Consider the following 16538-nt stretch of genomic DNA (forward strand, 5'->3'; position numbering starts at 1 on the left):
ACAGCCGAGTTCGTACTCCGTTCCTCTCATTGGGAGGCTTTACTCATTCTCCATGCCTGGTCAGAACCCTGGTGACTAGATGGGGGCGATGGGGCATGCAACGGGCAAGAGTGGACGAGGGTGTAAGACATGCATCCCAGCAGGTCCTGGGCAGTACCGTATTGTCAATTTTCCGGATTGCCCAAACAAGTAACCCTCGTCTCTAGCACAAGGTCGGTTGAGGCTGGACCCCTCCCTCCAACGAAGCCACAACGGTTTCTAAGTTGTGCTATTTGGTCCGGTCTTTCAGGCTAGCTGCTGATTGCCACACGATGCTTCGGGCATTGACGAAAATGGACAAAAATACGCTCCCGTTCAGCCACCGTCCTCACTATTACTACATCAGTTAGGGGACGCAGGAGCTTGGTGGACAAAGCTTCACCCCCGCCGGCATGCAGAATGCACATGTTCCATGGAGCAAATGGGAGGCTTGACACTTGGGGCTCGCTTGGGTCCGCATGAATCCGCCGTCTGCTAAAGTCCATCTGTGTCCAAGGCCTTTAGAGGACTACTGCGGATCATTCAACGAACATGCACCCAAAGCAATGGCTTGGGCGCGAGCTGGACGTGGATGGCTGCCAACCACGACCAGCTCTTCAAGAGGCAACATGCAAATAGCGCAGCGCCTCCATGATGCCTTTCTGGGCCTAGTCGGCTTGAAGCGAGGACCGAGGAGAATTGTGCGAATCTGCCTATGCACACAACAGGCGGTACTTTGGGCTACCTCTTACAAAGCCAGCCCAATCGGGCCCAGCAGGCGCTTGACTTCGAATTGGCCTTGTCGGCTGTGTTGTGAAACCCCCAGAGTTGGTATTGGTGTTTCTGTTGCCTTGTTCTGGTGTCTTTTGGCAATTATACCATGGATTGGTTCACAGAGTACACATTCCATTCGTGCCTTCGGGTAGACGCGAGCGGAACGATCGCCGTCTAACGAATCCCCCTGGCTGAGACCCCTGAAGGTGCGGTGACCCCTACAAACGGCTAGTCATGAACTCGACTCAGCTGCTTTTCAAAAGACGTGAACGCCACCTGGTGATGACCGGTCATCTCAAGGCAAAGGAATAACGTCATCAACAGGATTGCCACATGAAGCCCGAGACACAGCCGAATCTCTCGATGCGAACATTTCTGAGATGCTGGTGTCTCACCGCTCGACGGTGTGGCTCGGGCGGTCTGGGTGCCGTGGATTTGAGTTCGACGGCACCCCAGTCAAGGTGCGGACCGTGACTGACTCCCGTCTTTTCCCTAGCTTCGTGACTGGGCGGGCGAATGGACCCAACCAGGTTGTCGGCCTCTAGTCCTTCCGAAGAAACGTGCTCATCAGCAGACGTCATTCTCACCGCGGCCGCGTGCTGCTGGCGACAAGAGATGGGCCAGTACGTGGTAGCTTGGTCTGTTCCCGCCTGCGCTATTGGTGCAGACCGTCGTCCACCGTGAGGTCTTCTGAGACAGTTCTGGCCTCTATTCTCTGGCCTAACCCGTCTCATCTCTCAAGTAGCGGCTCAAGGGATGATCCCAAGATGGCGCGCGCGATCTCTCGATCCCCGGTGGTAGGCGGACCTGCAGCATTGACACGCAGCATGTCGTTGGATCTCGTCATTCTGAGGTTTACCAACAAAAGACCCTGGCGATCCATCCATACGGCACATGTCTGCGCTACCACGCTGTTGGTCTCGATCTCGTTGCAGACGAATCTGTACTGTCGGTCTACTTGTGTGGCCAAGCTCGTATCCAGGACACCACTTGCACTGAGAACCAAAACGCCTGGCACTCAGCTTATTGACAATCTCAAAGGGCCAGGCCTTCGAGGCGCTACTCGACGCGCAAGATAGTCCCCACCATCAGCCCTCATTAACTCGCCAACTCGTCAACTGACACCCTTACGGGGCTAGCAGCAACCACCCCAGGCCAGCGCCACACTCTTAGTATGCCCCGTCTACGGTTGGGTCCCAACATGGGCACTCAGCCCAAGCAAGTGGACGAGGATGAAGCTGGCACGAGAGCGGCCAAACTCGATTGACTTGCAACTAGCCTCGATGGCATTGACCAAGACTCAAGAAAGGGTATGGTGAGCGCTGAGATCTGCCGCCACCGGGCCGGCTCGATCTCCAAAATGTTCGACCGGGCCGGCTACTTGGGAAGATGCGGTGAGTCGTGTCTTGGCACAGCGGTCGAAACTCACATGCCTCTGCGACTGTGGCATCAGGACACAACACAACGAGCGCGCTCTGTCGTCCCAAGCCACTTGTTGCAATGGGACGAAGCCCCCACGGAGAACATGTGATGGCACTGTTCAGGGAACTGGGTATCTACGGTCACTAAGGTGTACTGCCTTACCAGTGTCGCTTGAAGATGGACGACCCTGTGCTATTCTCAGGGTCCATGATCGCCGCCTACTACCATAAACGGGGCCGTACTACGGAGTAGATTGCTCCAGACCAGGCTTGTAATAATTCCGGACTGCTCCTCCCAGACAAGGGCTGCACGGTCTTGCATTTTTTAATGCCCCAGCCATAAAACGCATCCCCCGGTCAATATAACAACCCCGTGCTTTCAGAGTACGGCTGGAGGCGCGAAGCTTTGGCCGTGGACCGTGCCAGCTGTTGTGTCAGTTTGCGATGGCGATCCTTCAACCCACATCCCGAATGCACAACGGCCAGCCCTGAGCTTACTGAGGCGCAAACTCTCTCTCCTTGAAGCATCAGCAATTGCACGAGGCTGCCTGGTTAGCTCCTTTCTGCAATGTGCACAATGTGAACTATAGCTGCCGTGTGGTATTAGTTTTGGGCTGGCCGATTCATGGCGGCTGTAAGTCTCACCGGCCAAGTCTCCGAGGATACGTACTGCGATCATCATAACTGCTTCATTGGCTGAGGAGTCTCAAAGATGTTTCCCTCGTGCCACTCACCTACCCCAGGAGTTCGGGTCGATCCATCACCCCAAGCCATGGGTTCGTATGATTGCTCCGGTCTCCAGATCCTCCATCACCTGAGGACGCCATGGGAGGTTTGAGGCTGGCTATACATAGCGTGGCTAGCCACTCACCTAGCTCGCAGGGGGTTTCCATGGCCCGTGGCGACCCGCCGGTTGGCCTCTGGTCCTAGTCAATGGCCTTGGATAGGCTGAAAGGGGGGGAGGGACGTGCTTCGGGTGTTGGCCGAAGACAAGACTAAGACTTGCTTCTTCTTCCTCTCGTGGTTTGTGGTTGTTGACTACTGATATAGTACGCCCATCTTTGTTCCATATACCCCAGACGGGGGAGGGGAAGAGATCGACAGGCTATGCACCTCAGGGGTGGAGCTAATTATTCATGAAATGAATTCCGGTGATGATGATGGAGGTCAACTACAGGTGGGGGGCGTGGGGAGCGGTGTGTTGTGCTAGCGGGTGTATTGGATGCCTTCACCAAACCACGACCGAGACGATGACAGATTGGAATGCCGGACCGCGATTAAAAGTTCAGCCGTTACATCATCGCCCACAAACTGTGTCACGAAGGAGGCCCAAGGCCCAACGGTGTGTTGCAACACTCCTACCCAACGCCCTCAACCGCTGAGAAAGCCAAGCAAGACAGGGCCAGATGTGCCCCTCTGCCGGCTCTTGGCGGTTCTCTACCGGTATTATTGCCAGCCAGCAGCAGCTCGGCACTTTGTCACCTTGTCACCAAGCATAGAGCCAATAGCCACAACTGCAGTAACCGTCCAACCTTCCAACCGTCCACTCTGAGGCCCCAGCGCGCCTCTGAGGGCAGACCTGCTCGTGGCATATTGGAGCTGCGCGGTGGGATGCAGGTGATACGGTGGGGAGCAGGTCTCGTGCATCGTCACGGGGCGGGGGCATCGCGACTCGGGGTAATGCCTCGCGTTTTCCTCATGTGCGGTTGGTGTGGGTTGTGCCGTGGTCAAGTGCGGTGCGTCTTGGCCTCGTCGTCTGGCCATGTACTTGAACCGACCATGGAGGGACTTGGGCTGCTGTTGTGTGTGTGCGGTGAGGTACGTGGGTGTGCCTCTCTATGTACATGAGCCCGCGGGTGTTGAGTGTGTGTGGGCATCGCGGGTAGTTTGGTTTTCTGGGCTCAATGTGATTCATGCAGGATACGAGTCACGACATGGTGATACGACGGACTGTTGGAGGTTTCGCGCGGCCGTGGATACGTGGATACGGGGACACATGATGCTGACATGGATGGGCGTCAGCCAAAGGATGAGGCTTCATCCATGAACGATTGCGGAGTGACCGTGGTGAGTTGACGGTGAATGTCTCACGCCATCTCGCCGGCTCCATCGGTACTGGACCTACCGATCCGCAGTGGCCGAAACTAGACGAGTCTCATATCATTCCAATAGACGACCAATAGATTCACGTGCTGTATTAAGCATACTTGGTGGTCAGACAGAGGTGTCAACTGGGGGTTTGCATTACTCCGTCAGTTATGAAAAAACATCGCTCGGGACGTTGGATCTGACAAGGTAACCCTATTCCCGACAACCGGTTTTCAACAATATGACAACCAAGCTTTCACCATCCCACCACCTCGCTGACAACAGACAATGAGACTGCAACCTTTTATCTCCGCCGCGGTACAACCTCGTCCTCTCTCCTCTCGTCCACTGCTACTCTCCCCACACTGAGCCTCGTACCGTCCATCTTGAACGCCATCCTCAGCCCGCCGCTGCTCGGCATCGAGTTGGGCGTGCGACTTGCCCGTGACCCATCTCGGCTCTGTTTCCGAAGCTTTCGCGTCGTCTCAACCATGAGCCCTTGTGGCTTCTTCGCCTTGTAGGCGGCTGCCGCCGCCGTAGCGCCGGAGTCGGCCCGCGCATCGAGATAGTCCAGGCGCGAAGGCGCGGGCAGCGGTGGGACCGGGGGTGGTGGGGATGAGGAGAATAAGGGTTCCGGCGCGTCGTCGATGAAGCTCCTCCAGCCGACGAGGCTTTCCATGCTCTGTCTACGGCTGAGGCCTGGGTTCTTGCGTCGGAGGTCCTCCTTACTCCTTACTTTACTTAGGGAGGATTTGCGGAGAGTTGGTTTCTCGGGAGTGGCCTCGATCTGCGCGAGCTCCTGCTCTGCCTTCTCCCTGAAGTAGGCTGCCCGCGCCATCTTTTCCACCTTGTTCTCGCCCCTGCCGGACATCCAAGGCGATGAGCACGGGGGCTCAGGCTCAGGCTCATCGAACGGTCTCCAGTGTGTAGAAGGAGTGAGGGGAGTCGTAGGTGTTCTGCCACCATGGTGAGATCTCACGCGTTTGCGAAAGATGCTGCCGATGGTTGAAGATGGCGTCCGTGGAACCACAACTTCTTTCGGCTCCGGTGACGGGGTAATGGCCTTGTCTGGCTTGTCCAATTTGCTGGCTTGAGGAACCGGCGAACTGATGCGACTCAGGGGGTCGAACCGCTGAGAAGAGAATCGGTGGGCATCAACGGAACTCATTGCGTACCCGTAAGAGTCGTTTGGGGAGTCTGATTGTTGAGAAAAGTCTCTTGTGGCTGACGGTTCCGGCTCAAAGGCTTGGTAGCTTGACAAATCGTAACCTCCGTAAAGGAGCTCGCTGGAGTCCGCGAGCTCGAAATCGTCCCCGTATGCTTCGCTGCCATCGGCACAACCATCATGTTGTACTGAACCTCCGTGTTTCCAACGACCAAAGCTGTTCATTCCTGGTGGTGTTATGGAGGACGCCCTCTCGAGGTCTCGGAGTAGAGCTCCATGTTGGCGGGGAGCAGATCGATCCAGAAGAGAGTTTGTGTTGGGTGAAACCTGGGACACTCCCCTGACAGCATGTGCATCTCTAATTGCTTTTTTGGCGGCTTCCAAGGAGCCTTCAGACAGTTCGCAGTCCCTTACATAGCCCATCAACGGGGAACGAGGAATGCGTGATGATACAACCTGATCCTTGTCGTGCTGTGGCGTAAAGCCCGAGGGTCCGCTTTCTGCAACGTTGAACGTCGAGTACGACTCGATAGTGCTCCATGATTGCGTCGGCGTGATGATGGTTGACGAGGAGCGCCGTAGAGTCTTCGGCAGAGTCGCTGAATCTCTGAAGCTCCGAAGTTGGTATTTGAGTCTTTCCAACGCTATTTCTTCTCCGCTGACTCGACGCTGGCCATCCTCCATGTAGGCCGTTGAGTATCTTGGTTCAAAGCTGTCGTCCATCTCGAAGCATTCCTGCCTCCCGCTGTCATCGTCTCTTTCTCCATCCCCAAGGACTTCTTCAAGGACCCTTGACCACCTGCTGCTTTGCTCATGGTCCAACTGAGATTCCCGGCGGCTCACTCTAAGTGGCTCCGGTTGTAGATCCGATATCATCGAACTATCCGATTCTGAGCTCCACAGGTGCGCAGACGATGCTTGCGGAAGCTCTGCGCTGAGGCTTTGAACCAACCGGGCATGTCGAGTGTACTCTTGGTGCAAGTGCCCACCAGCTCCTCCAATAACATGCTTTGTTAATGCGGTTGGTGTCAGTCGTGACGTTGGTTGAGTCGCAATCGGGAAATGAGCCATTGGAGTGCGAGCTTCCGATGACATGTGTGACTCAGGACTGAACTCGACAACCCTACGTCTGGTCCCCGGACTGGCAAAGTTGGCAGAGGAGAAATCTGCAATAGATGGCTGAGACTGGTTTCCTGAAGCCTTTCGCATGCGGAGATCTGGAGTTGCTAATACCTGATCCCTCATCTTACCCATGTACACCGCAGTCTCTACGCTATCTTGTGACAGAGGTGACGAACTGTTAGCTTCTCTGTCCATATCCATCTTTTTCCAAAACTCTTGTTTCTCGTGGTGGGAAGTCGGCTGATCAGGATATTTTGTCGTTGCGGGTACCTCTTCTGCCTCGACTCGGATGCTGTTTTCGGAGACGCTTGTAGAGGCGGATGGACCGATCGCATCGTGGATGGCTCGGTACCTAGTTTCTCGCTGTTGCTTGTGAACTTCATCGTCTTCTCGGTAGCGCACTTGATAAAATTGCGCGGGCAGTTCTGGTTCGGTTTGTGGTTTGGGGATCTCGCATTCGTCGTAGGGAGAAGGGGGTTCGTCGGGTCGTTCAGTCTCCTCGGTTTCAACTCCGAACGGCGAAATGTTGGGAGGGGAAATCTCATTACTCATGTTAGGATACGGAAGATCCAGAAAGGGAGAAAGAGTTGGCAAGTCGCCAAGATGGAGAGACAGACGTGGATAGTCTGTCCCCGGCTTCAGCGTTACCACCGACTCGTTATCAGAGTCGGTCTGCCCCAAATCAGCGGAGTCGCTGCCGCACCCACCATCAGTAGCTCCTCGTGGAGTCAAGTCTCGTCGGATGACATCCGGGATTTGAGGGATGATCAGGAATTTCTCCCAGCGGGGGGTCCAATACCTGGCCGCCGTCGGCTTGGGAAGCTCGCAGGGTCGATTCTCCCGATCAGACAAGGCTTTTTCAACAAGGTACAGGCGGGCATATTCCATCGGTGACAATCGCGGTTTCGCAAGCTCGTACTTCAACTTCGGGTCATCTCTCTGTAAGATTGGCTGGACCGCATCTTGGCTCGACTGGCTTCGCGAAGCCGCCGGTCTCGAGTTGTGTGAACCGTTAGTAATGGTGGACGCGATGTTGGAGTGACGATTTGAGCGCAAACTCCAGGAGCTAGTCTCGGATATGGGTTCCGGGCTGGAAATCTGAAGCTTCGTTGATGGGCGGCGTTTCCTAATGCCGAGTTTCAGTGTACCAGGAGCAGATGTTTTCTTCTGAGGCTGATCGGACGAAAGATCTTCGGGAAAGGGAGTCTCCGCCAGGTCTGGTCGAGATCGCATCCTCTTGACTAGCTTCTCAAGAACTTTCGGGGTCAAGTTTGCTCGGAAATACTCTGGAATCTGCGGTACTGGAGGGACTGGGGGCACTTCTTCCTTCCTAGTCTGACGGCGCTTCAACTTGCCAGAGTTCTTCGTGCGGGACTTGGTGACTTTCTCGTATTCCATGTCATCGTCGCTGTCGAAACTGTACTAAGTATCTCGGCTCTTGATTTCTTTGGGAATGAGTAGTCCTAGAATCGACATCTCCAACGGTGTCATTTCAAGCTCCTGTGCGAGGGGATGTTGGCAGAACTCAGTCGCAGAAAGGTCTTCGGGATAGCATAGAATGGGTGGTACGCCGAGGTCTTTTGCCCAAGCTGCTCCGTCTGTCTTGGCTGCTGATATCTCTCGGCCTGGCATTCCTTTGAGGAGAGGATTTGATGCTGTAAGTGCAGAAATAGACACCGGCGAGTGCAAAGCGGGATATCGAGAATCAAAGGATGCATCGGCACTCATGGCGACATCCGGAATGGCCTTTCTCGGGGAGCTGCCCTCAGGACTTGGTGAGCTGTCTTCGAGTGACATGGAAGAAGAGTCGGCCGATAAGTTTCGTGTCGACATTTCGCTGAGACATCGATGCTCCAAATCGTCCAAAACAAGCAAACAGACCTCTTCCAGCTTCTTTGATTCCTCGCAGTATCGAATCAAGGAATCTCGGGCTTGGCCGTACCCAGGAATGTCGCACCACCCAAGAAGCTTCATCTGGATCATCTGCTGCCGCTGTTCAGAAACTGGTTCACTCCCCATCAAGTGCTCAAAGACAGAAAATCGGATGCTGTCGCGAAGACCGGCAGAGTGGGGCGTTGGATCAACATCGTCCTCGTCTTGGAGAAAGACAACAGGGGGGAAGAGGGCGTTGAGTCGAGCCATTATCTTTGGTATTTCCTTTGTCTTCTCGCCACTTTTGGTCAAATCATCGATGAGAGTCTGCAAGTTCACTAATCAGCTCACGTGTCGGTTGAAAGAAGTCCTGGTCACTTGCACATGTCCTAAAGCCTAGGTGGAAATGTCGGTAATGGATAGTGGCTTGACGATCGAGCTCGTCGACGACTTGCAGGTGACGTTTTTCAGGGGTCGTAACCTCCATGGCGCTCCTTGTTGCTTTCAGGAAGCGAAGACGATGCACTTCCATCGCATCTAGATATCCAAGCCCTTCAAGGACGCGTGATTGATCCATGCCTCCGTCTTCAACCGGCTTGAAGATGGTACTAGATGCTTCCTTGAGTTGTTTTCGTGGGTTCGCAACGTAGTTGATGCCTCTCGCGGCGCGAATAGCCGGCCACGCTTCTTTGAGCTCGGCCTGGAGTAGACGGTCATTGTCGAGGGCGCATAGCCGACGTTGGACGTCCTGGGCGAAGCCACATTCTTGAGGTTTGAGGGCGTCATCGCCTGAGTCAACAAGCCGGGTTAGAGCATCGTAGCCACGGCCAAGCCACCACTCCTCTAGCTCTGGAGCGAACGGCGGCATGTTTTGGGGGCATGAAGGGATGGATGGATGGTGTTGAGAGGGTCAGGGAAGGTGGGATCCGTAGTAGCAGGGTTGAGAATGTTCAGACTGAAGGGAACGAATGTTAGGATGGAGAAGAGACGAGGTGTGAAGAAGTGAGGCTTAGTCACGGGCAACATGCATGTTAAGGAGATGTTGAAGTTCTGATTGTTGTTTTTCAAGAACATGTCACTTCGTTCTCACCTTCAGCTCAGCGTACAGATATTCACAGCAACAACTGAACACTGGTGTCCTTCCCAACCTGGAGGAGCATCTGCTACAATGACGCATCGATATACTTGGAATAGGTGATTAAAAATTATTTCGAACATCCATGACAATCTCAATGCGACCACCTCCCGCATATCACGGTGTTTATGAGCTGAGCTGTAAGCGAACTGTTCAGTACCAAAGTTCCTTTGAGCTGAGATTGGCGAGACCGGGAAGTGGTGCATCACGTGGATATCGCTTGCGCGCGAGCTACGGCAAAGAGACGCGCCGCGCAAACAATGGCAGCTGATAGCGCAGACCTTAGATGAATTAAGGTCCCCCCGGACGCTTGGAATGAAATGAGCGATCGCTCGGCCGGAATCTGGTACAGGAGGCCTCGCTCCCCCCTGGAATCCCCATGGAATCCCCACAGTGTTCTGCCTTCGGGTCCCTGACGCAAGACAGATGTGGCTCGGCGGATTTCTTGGGCGATGATGAGCTTGTCAGCCCTACCTTGATTGATTACCGGCATCTCTCAGCAGAGTTTAGTCGCATGCGCAAGTCGGATTCCTCGGTCACAGCAACCACCTGGGCCCCTGTCCGGCTGAGGCGTCACTGTCGCTGCAGATATCAGTGACGTGGTAGTGGTACCTTCAGTGGGGCCAGTGGATTCCAGGGACCAAAGAACCCTCCAGTGGGCGTCCTGCAGTGACGCTACAGTGGCCAGACGCCGCTGGCTTGGTCGCCGAAAGTCTGAATTAGGTCGTGGCACCAAGCCTAATTGGTTTTGGAGGCCGTGTCACCGGTACCCAGCTGTTTTAATATCAGTGTTTGTTCCTGCGAGCCACGCCGCCAGCTCAGTCTCGCTCCCTTTTCCTGTTCGCCGGCGCTCATGACGACTCTCGACGGCCTCATCGACGGCCCAATTGACCTTGACTGCCTTCTTTGAGTGCGCTGGATGCGCGGAAAGATTCGCGCCACCTCACAGCCATGACACTGCGGAATCCCGGCCGCCTGGCCCGCCAACTTGCCCGTCTGGGCACTCCAAACTTGGCGCGTCCGAATGGGCCGCAGCTGGGTCGTTGGGGGCCATGCAACTCCGCTGCCAGCAGGCTCCGATTTTCGACTCAAGGCGCCAGGAGACAAGGTGCGTTTGTTCAAATTGTGTATTCTACTTTGAGAGTGTGTAAATGCGCCTGCCTTTAATTCATTCAGCCTTGTCCAAACCCAGCTGCATTAAGCCACCAGCCCAGTGTCTCACGCTGTAGCCGTGCCGTATCGGCGTATCCTGGTCCTCTGCGAATGCAAAGCTGCCCTAATCCTGGGGTCACATCTGTGGGGTACTTGTTCGCAGTGAATGAATCACGAGAGCGGCCTGTCTTGAATGAATGAGCGACAACGAGTGTCTGTCGCTTAAAGGCTCGTATTGCCGCTGTTGTTTGCTTCTTCCGCTCCTCTAACACGAGAAGCCCTCACATGCCGCCAGCCCACTAATTCGAAATCGCAGAGGAGGCACCGCGTGAGAATAGCGGACGGCAAAATGAACAAAATTCCTCATCAGAACCTTCTATTCTTTGGAAGATGGGCGAGTCAGCAGCGACAACACTTGCTTCCATAGTCGTGCTGGGTCTCGGCTTTGCTGCCGCTGGCTACATCTATCACAAGAGTTACAAACGGCTCGTCCTCAGCAAAATGACCAACGCCTTTGAGCCAGGAGACCCAGTTCTGGAACTGGCTTCCCTTGGAAAAGAGATCCCCCCTGGCGGTGCTGGCGAGCACTGGATTGTTCGCAGTGAGCAAGAACGCGTGGACCGCATCGTGTTTGGTCATGACGTTGGACACTACCACCTCATGATCGGCGACAAGGGCTGCGGCAAGAGCAGCATGCTGATAGAGGCGATGCGCAAGATCGATGGCGAGGGTGTAGCCATGTTCGAGGCACACGCAGATCTCGAGATTTTCAGGATTCGATTGGGCAAAGCTTTGGATTATGAGTACCACGAGGACTATATTGGCGGATATTTCAGCGAGAGAGGCCCTCGCGAATCCACTGCTCTACTGGATATCGAGCGTGCCCTCAACAAGCTGGAGAAGGTGGCTATGCTGAAGCGACGAGAGAGAGGCAAGCCCCTCGTCGTTATCGTCAACCAGATGCACCTCCTCCGCGACGATGAGGATGGGCGGGATTTGATCGAGCTTCTCCAGCAGCGAGCAGAACAGTGGGCTGCCGCAAACCTCGTCACCATGGTTTTCAACTCTGACGACTATTGGGTATATGAGCGGTTCAAGCAACTAGCTACGAGGATGGAGGTCATGTCTGTTGTCGACCTACCCAAGGCCCATGCTATTTCCGCCCTACAGCGCTACCGGTTGAAGTATTTTGGAGAGCGCCTGTCGGATGACCAGCTCGAAAACGTCTATGATAAAGTTGGTGGCCGCCTGAGCTTCTTGAGCCGTGTTGCGAAGAGCAGCGACATGAATGCAACCTGCGAGATGATCAAGGATATTGAGAAGCGGTGGTTTCTCAACCAATGCTGGATCCTGGGTATGGAAATGGACGACGATGTCATGGACCAGCAGAAGTGGGCCGTAAGTTTGTGTTTACTCGTTATTCATCATATCGTGCTAACATGTGGGTTCTAGGCTGCTGCTATGGTTCTAGCAAAGGCCCTTGTTGACAAGGACGACGATGAGCCTAATTACGACTCAGTTATCGGCCACGTGCTACCCACATACCCTTTCCACAAGGCCCAGGAAATCATGACACGTTGTGATTTTATCCGAAAGTTGGACAGCCTGAACCTCTTCAGCATCACTAGCACTGCGGATGTGCGAGCCAGCAGTGTCCCGATGCACCTTGCCTTCCAGGAGATTTGCGCCGAGGAAGGCTTCGACGACCACCTAGAGGCTACCATCCAGAGAATTTCAGACATTGAGAGCTTGGGCCGAACTCGCGAGTTGGTTGCCAAGGACCTGGTGCTCGGCGGAGAGTACAAGATCCGACAGAGCATCAGGGGGGATGTCTCGGTGAAGTTGCAGGAGCAGACGGAGGAAAAGAAGTCATCATGGTTCCCGTTCGGTCGATAATCGACTTGAGGGTTTATTTCACGTCCTTATTTTGGATGAATTAATGGGAAACGGAGAGAGTTGCGAGGATGGCAACCCCAAAGCTGGACAACGGATACCGGCATGGAAAGCGGACTGATGAAAGGGAATTGACGAAAGGAGGATCACGGGGCTGGCGCAGGTGGAGGGAATCGTTGGTCCAGCAAGTGACCTGTACAACATTTACATGTATTTTCTTTGCATCTGTATCAAATAGCGCTGTAGCACTCTGTACGAGAACCAATTTTCATTTTTGTTGTCATCCAGTATTTCGAGTTGTGCAGCCAGAATCGTGATGTGAAAGGTACCTGCCTCGTGGTATTGGTGCCTCATTTCCCAGGCAGCAGCCGCTTCGCACCTACCACCAACAATGGCATCGCTTGTCCTGAAGGCGACGCGTGCCGCTATTTTTTTCCTGCGGCCCCACACCATTTCGTTTCCCCTTACCCTACACATCTCCTGCCTTCACACCGGATTCACCCACGACGACGGCGTATCGATGCCCCCCAACAACAAGTGGCCCGATTTTCGCCTTGCTTCGACACTCTGGTCTCTAGTTGGCTCTCAGGCCAGCGGATCAGACAAACCGGCCACCAGTGAGGGGACTTCCTCACAGGCTGAGAACCACCAACCTGAGCAACACCCGGAGCTTCATCCCATCGACGAACGCGACGACCATCAGAACGGGTCGCACAACACTGCAGACGCGATGATGGACCCGGATGGACGGCCAATTGGCGGCTTGGAGGCGTTTGACAACTTTGAACACGATGCCCAGGTCGAGGACGCGCCAGACAACGAGGCCGACTTTGGCACTCTCGAGATGTTCGATAGCAATGCGACACAGGCACCCTACACCTCACAGCTGCCTTCATCGGCCTTTGGTCAGGACAGCAAGGCACCTGAGGCAGTGATGGAAAATGCCGTGCCATCTTCGCACTCGAAAAAGTCAAAGCGAGACAAAAAAGATCGAAAGAAGAAAGGGGCGTCTCAAGAAAGCGCATCCCCTCAGCCATCGGCCGAAGAGGGTTCCCGCAAGCACAAGAAAATGAAGAAGAGGCAGTCTGTTCCGGTTGAGATTCCGGATAGCCTCCCAACTGGAAACGCGTCAGATGCACTTCAGGAACAACTGGCATACGCCGAGGCCGCCTCTAACACGCATTCGAATGACGAGACTTCAGTCCCATCGACACAGCCAAAGCGGAAGCGCAAGCCATCAGATGCGGCAGACAGCAAACAACGAAAGAAGAGAAGGCCTGACGACGGTGAAGTTGAGGCTGCCTCCCAGGACGTGGTACAGGGAACACCAGACGACGAGTCACCCGAAGCTCAGAATTCTCCCAGCGCAGCCCGTCTCCAGCGCCGCAGCCAGTCGCGCGAAGCCCGATCACGGGAGAATAGTGTTCTTCCAAACAACGGCGAAATGGACCTTGATTCTCAGCTGAATGCAACAGTGAACCAAGGTGACTCTGGGGATAGAGACCTCGGAACAGATTCCATTGATGTCAACGGATCCGCCGGAGCCGCCGGCACAGAGGCTGAGCGCGATGTTGAGAACCTAGCCAGAGAGGCATGGAATGAGCATGTCAATGGTGGTCAGGGTCAAAATGACGGCGACGACGTTTATGACGTGCCAGGCAGCCCGGTCGAGGCTCCCAACCCTCCCAGCAGCAACACCAAACGGCCTCGACAGTCCAGGCCGAGGAAGGCTAAGCCAACTTTCTTTGAAAAGCCGCCATCCCCAGAGGAAGAATATGCCGACTTGCCGTCACCATCTGCCATGACTCCGAAGCCTCGTCGAGCAAAGACCGCGTCTAAGAAAAGAAAGACCAAGACTGAACCTCCAAGCTACTCCATGCACGAGGCGGACGATTATGATGCCGAAGGATTTCAAGGGCGTCGGAATAGAATGGCGGGCTATACTCAGGGTCGCTTTAGTGAAGAGGAACTTAGCCGTATCGCCATGGCAGTTGAGAGATTCCGTTCCGAGCGCGACATGCCCCAGCATCAAGTCAATGACATGATCCACGCCCCCGGAGGAACTACTGCTGGAGATGAGCATGCAGCTCTTTGGGCCCATGTCTTTGAGACATGCCCCGACCGTCACCGACAGAAGATCATCAACATTACGCGCAAGAAGTTCCACAATTTTGTCGCGCGTGGCACCTGGACCCCCGAACAGGAAACTGAACTTCGTGATCTCATCGAGGTCCACGGAACGAAGTGGTCCAAGATTGCTGCTATCATCAACCGTCATCCCGAAGATCTTCGCGACCGTTACCGCAACTACATTGTCTGCGGTGATGCCCAGCGAAAGGACTCTTGGGACGAACGGGAGGAGTCCAACTTGACTCAGTACGTCATGGAAGCCATGGGCGCCATCGATGAGCTGCGCCGAATCCAACCTAGTCGAGAGCTGCTTAAGAAGCCCTACGAAGAGCTCATTGACTGGCAGAACATCAGTGAGCGAATGGAGCGAACTCGTAGTCGCCTTCAGTGCATCACCAAGTGGAAGGCAATGAACATCAAGACCCATGGGAAGGACAAGCTTGTGTCTCATGAACCAAACGCTCAGATCTCTTTCAACCTGGAGAAGGCCCGCCGACAGATTGCCGACATGCCAGAGGAAGAAAGATATCGTCTTGTCCTCGCCATTCACGGCTCGTCTGTCTCGTCTGAATCAAAGATTCCTTGGCAGAAACTGGTTGACAAACAGTACCGCACCCGCTGGCATCGTTCGACTCAGATGCTCCTTTGGCGACGTCTGCAGCAAACCATCCCCGGATGGGACGAAAAGACTGTACGCGATTGTGCCCAGTACCTGGTGGACCAGTACAATCAGATGGGAGAGCTTCCCGAGATCAGAGATGAGAACTACAATGACGCCCTGGAGATGGAATTTATCGGTACCATTCCAACCACGATTATGGCCAATGGAGGCACCAACAATATCAGCGAGGAGTATGTCGGCAACTCTGATGTTGAGGGAGAAGACCAAGTCGTAGATGACTTGAAGATGGAGATTGAGAATGGTGGCGTCCCCGACGAGAACATCCAGCCTGACTTGCCTGTTGAACCGATGGAAATTATTGAGCACATGGAAGCCATTCAGCCAGACTTGCCTGTGGAGCCAATGGAGCAAATGCAACTAACGGAACCAATTGAGCCTGTTGAGCCTGTTGAGCTCGTTGAGCCCGTTGAATTTGTCGAGCCAGCGCCCCCCAAGGCGACTCGCTCAGCCAAGAAATCGGCACCCGGAAAAAGCCGTGCCCCTCGTCGGTCTACGCCAGCCAGAAGAGCATCCTCCAGACGAACAGCTGCACCCTCCCAGGACCCTATTCAGGACGACGATGGTTTTCTAGTTCCACCTAGCGGGACCGCGGAAGATAACTCAGACATTGACGATGCTCGCTTCCGCAAGAGGAAGACACCCAGCAAGTTCCGATCTCCCGCGGCTGCTGAGGTGGAGGCCAAGGGCGACGACTCGGACAGCGTCATGGATGATATGGAGGATCTGCCTGCTCGAGTGCCAGCTTGATGATATACGCATTGTCGACTTTGAGATGGAGTTGTAGTGGACGCATTTGCGAGCCCGTTGGACGGAATACACAAGAGTGAATGAAGACATAAAACGTATGGATGGTGACAAGGGGTTGCCCTTGTATGTAATATGAGCAGTTTTCTTTGCTTTGCTTCGCTTTGCTTTGCTTTGCCTGGATTCGGAGGGAGGGTGGCAAGCTCTGGACGGCAGTTGTTCAGGTAGGTAATAAAGAAGTAGCTATTTACTGCGTAGAAGAACCGAGTCCTAGCCCTCGATGCCGTTGTATACAAAGTCTTAGTCTATTCCCTGGGTTTCTGAATAGGAGGCGAACGTGAC

General features: G+C 54.5%; 3 protein-coding genes across 3 annotated transcripts; 2 read left to right on the forward strand and 1 right to left on the reverse strand.

The window, feature by feature from the left end:
- Positions 1 to 3165: 3165 nt before the first annotated feature.
- Positions 3166 to 4101, forward strand: BGZ61DRAFT_34219 (uncharacterized protein). The gene is made up of 2 exons (XM_046239486.1): positions 3166 to 3555; positions 3606 to 4101. The coding sequence occupies exons 1-2, from the start codon at positions 3436 to 3438 to the stop codon at positions 4059 to 4061; spliced, it is 576 nt and encodes a 191-aa protein (XP_046104316.1). The 5' UTR covers positions 3166 to 3435; the 3' UTR covers positions 4062 to 4101.
- Positions 4102 to 4605: 504 nt separating this feature from the next.
- Positions 4606 to 9328, reverse strand: BGZ61DRAFT_478264 (uncharacterized protein; the record flags this gene model as incomplete). The annotated part of the gene is made up of 3 exons (XM_046249000.1): positions 4606 to 8005; positions 8072 to 8798; positions 8845 to 9328. The coding sequence occupies 3 exons, from the start codon at positions 9326 to 9328 to the stop codon at positions 4606 to 4608; spliced, it is 4611 nt and encodes a 1536-aa protein (XP_046104317.1).
- Positions 9329 to 10421: 1093 nt separating this feature from the next.
- Positions 10422 to 16538, forward strand: BGZ61DRAFT_420673 (uncharacterized protein). The gene is made up of 5 exons (XM_046243492.1): positions 10422 to 10703; positions 11064 to 12145; positions 12200 to 12635; positions 12782 to 12882; positions 13179 to 16538. Exons 1-5 carry the CDS (start codon positions 10547 to 10549, stop codon positions 16197 to 16199), a joined length of 4797 nt encoding a protein of 1598 aa, XP_046104318.1. The 5' UTR covers positions 10422 to 10546; the 3' UTR covers positions 16200 to 16538.

Source organism: Ilyonectria robusta, assembly GCF_021365365.1.
Source record: "Ilyonectria robusta strain PMI_751 chromosome Unknown BGZ61scaffold_10, whole genome shotgun sequence".
NCBI lineage: Eukaryota > Fungi > Ascomycota > Sordariomycetes > Hypocreales > Nectriaceae > Ilyonectria > Ilyonectria robusta.

Bases quoted from the DNA above. Each gene is read 5' to 3' on its own strand.
- BGZ61DRAFT_34219 (XM_046239486.1), top strand. From the start codon at position 3,436: ATGCCTTCACCAAACCACGACCGAGACGATGACAGATTGGAATGCCGG. The intron at 3,556-3,605 runs GTGTGTTGCAAC...GAGAAAGCCAAG, and splicing joins AGGAGGCCCAAGGCCCAACG to CAAGACAGGGCCAGATGTGC.
- BGZ61DRAFT_420673 (XM_046243492.1), top strand. From the start codon at position 10,547: ATGACACTGCGGAATCCCGGCCGCCTGGCCCGCCAACTTGCCCGTCTG. The intron at 10,704-11,063 runs GTGCGTTTGTTC...TCGAAATCGCAG, and splicing joins TCAAGGCGCCAGGAGACAAG to AGGAGGCACCGCGTGAGAAT. The intron at 12,883-13,178 runs GTAGCACTCTGT...CCCAACAACAAG, and splicing joins CATCTGTATCAAATAGCGCT to TGGCCCGATTTTCGCCTTGC.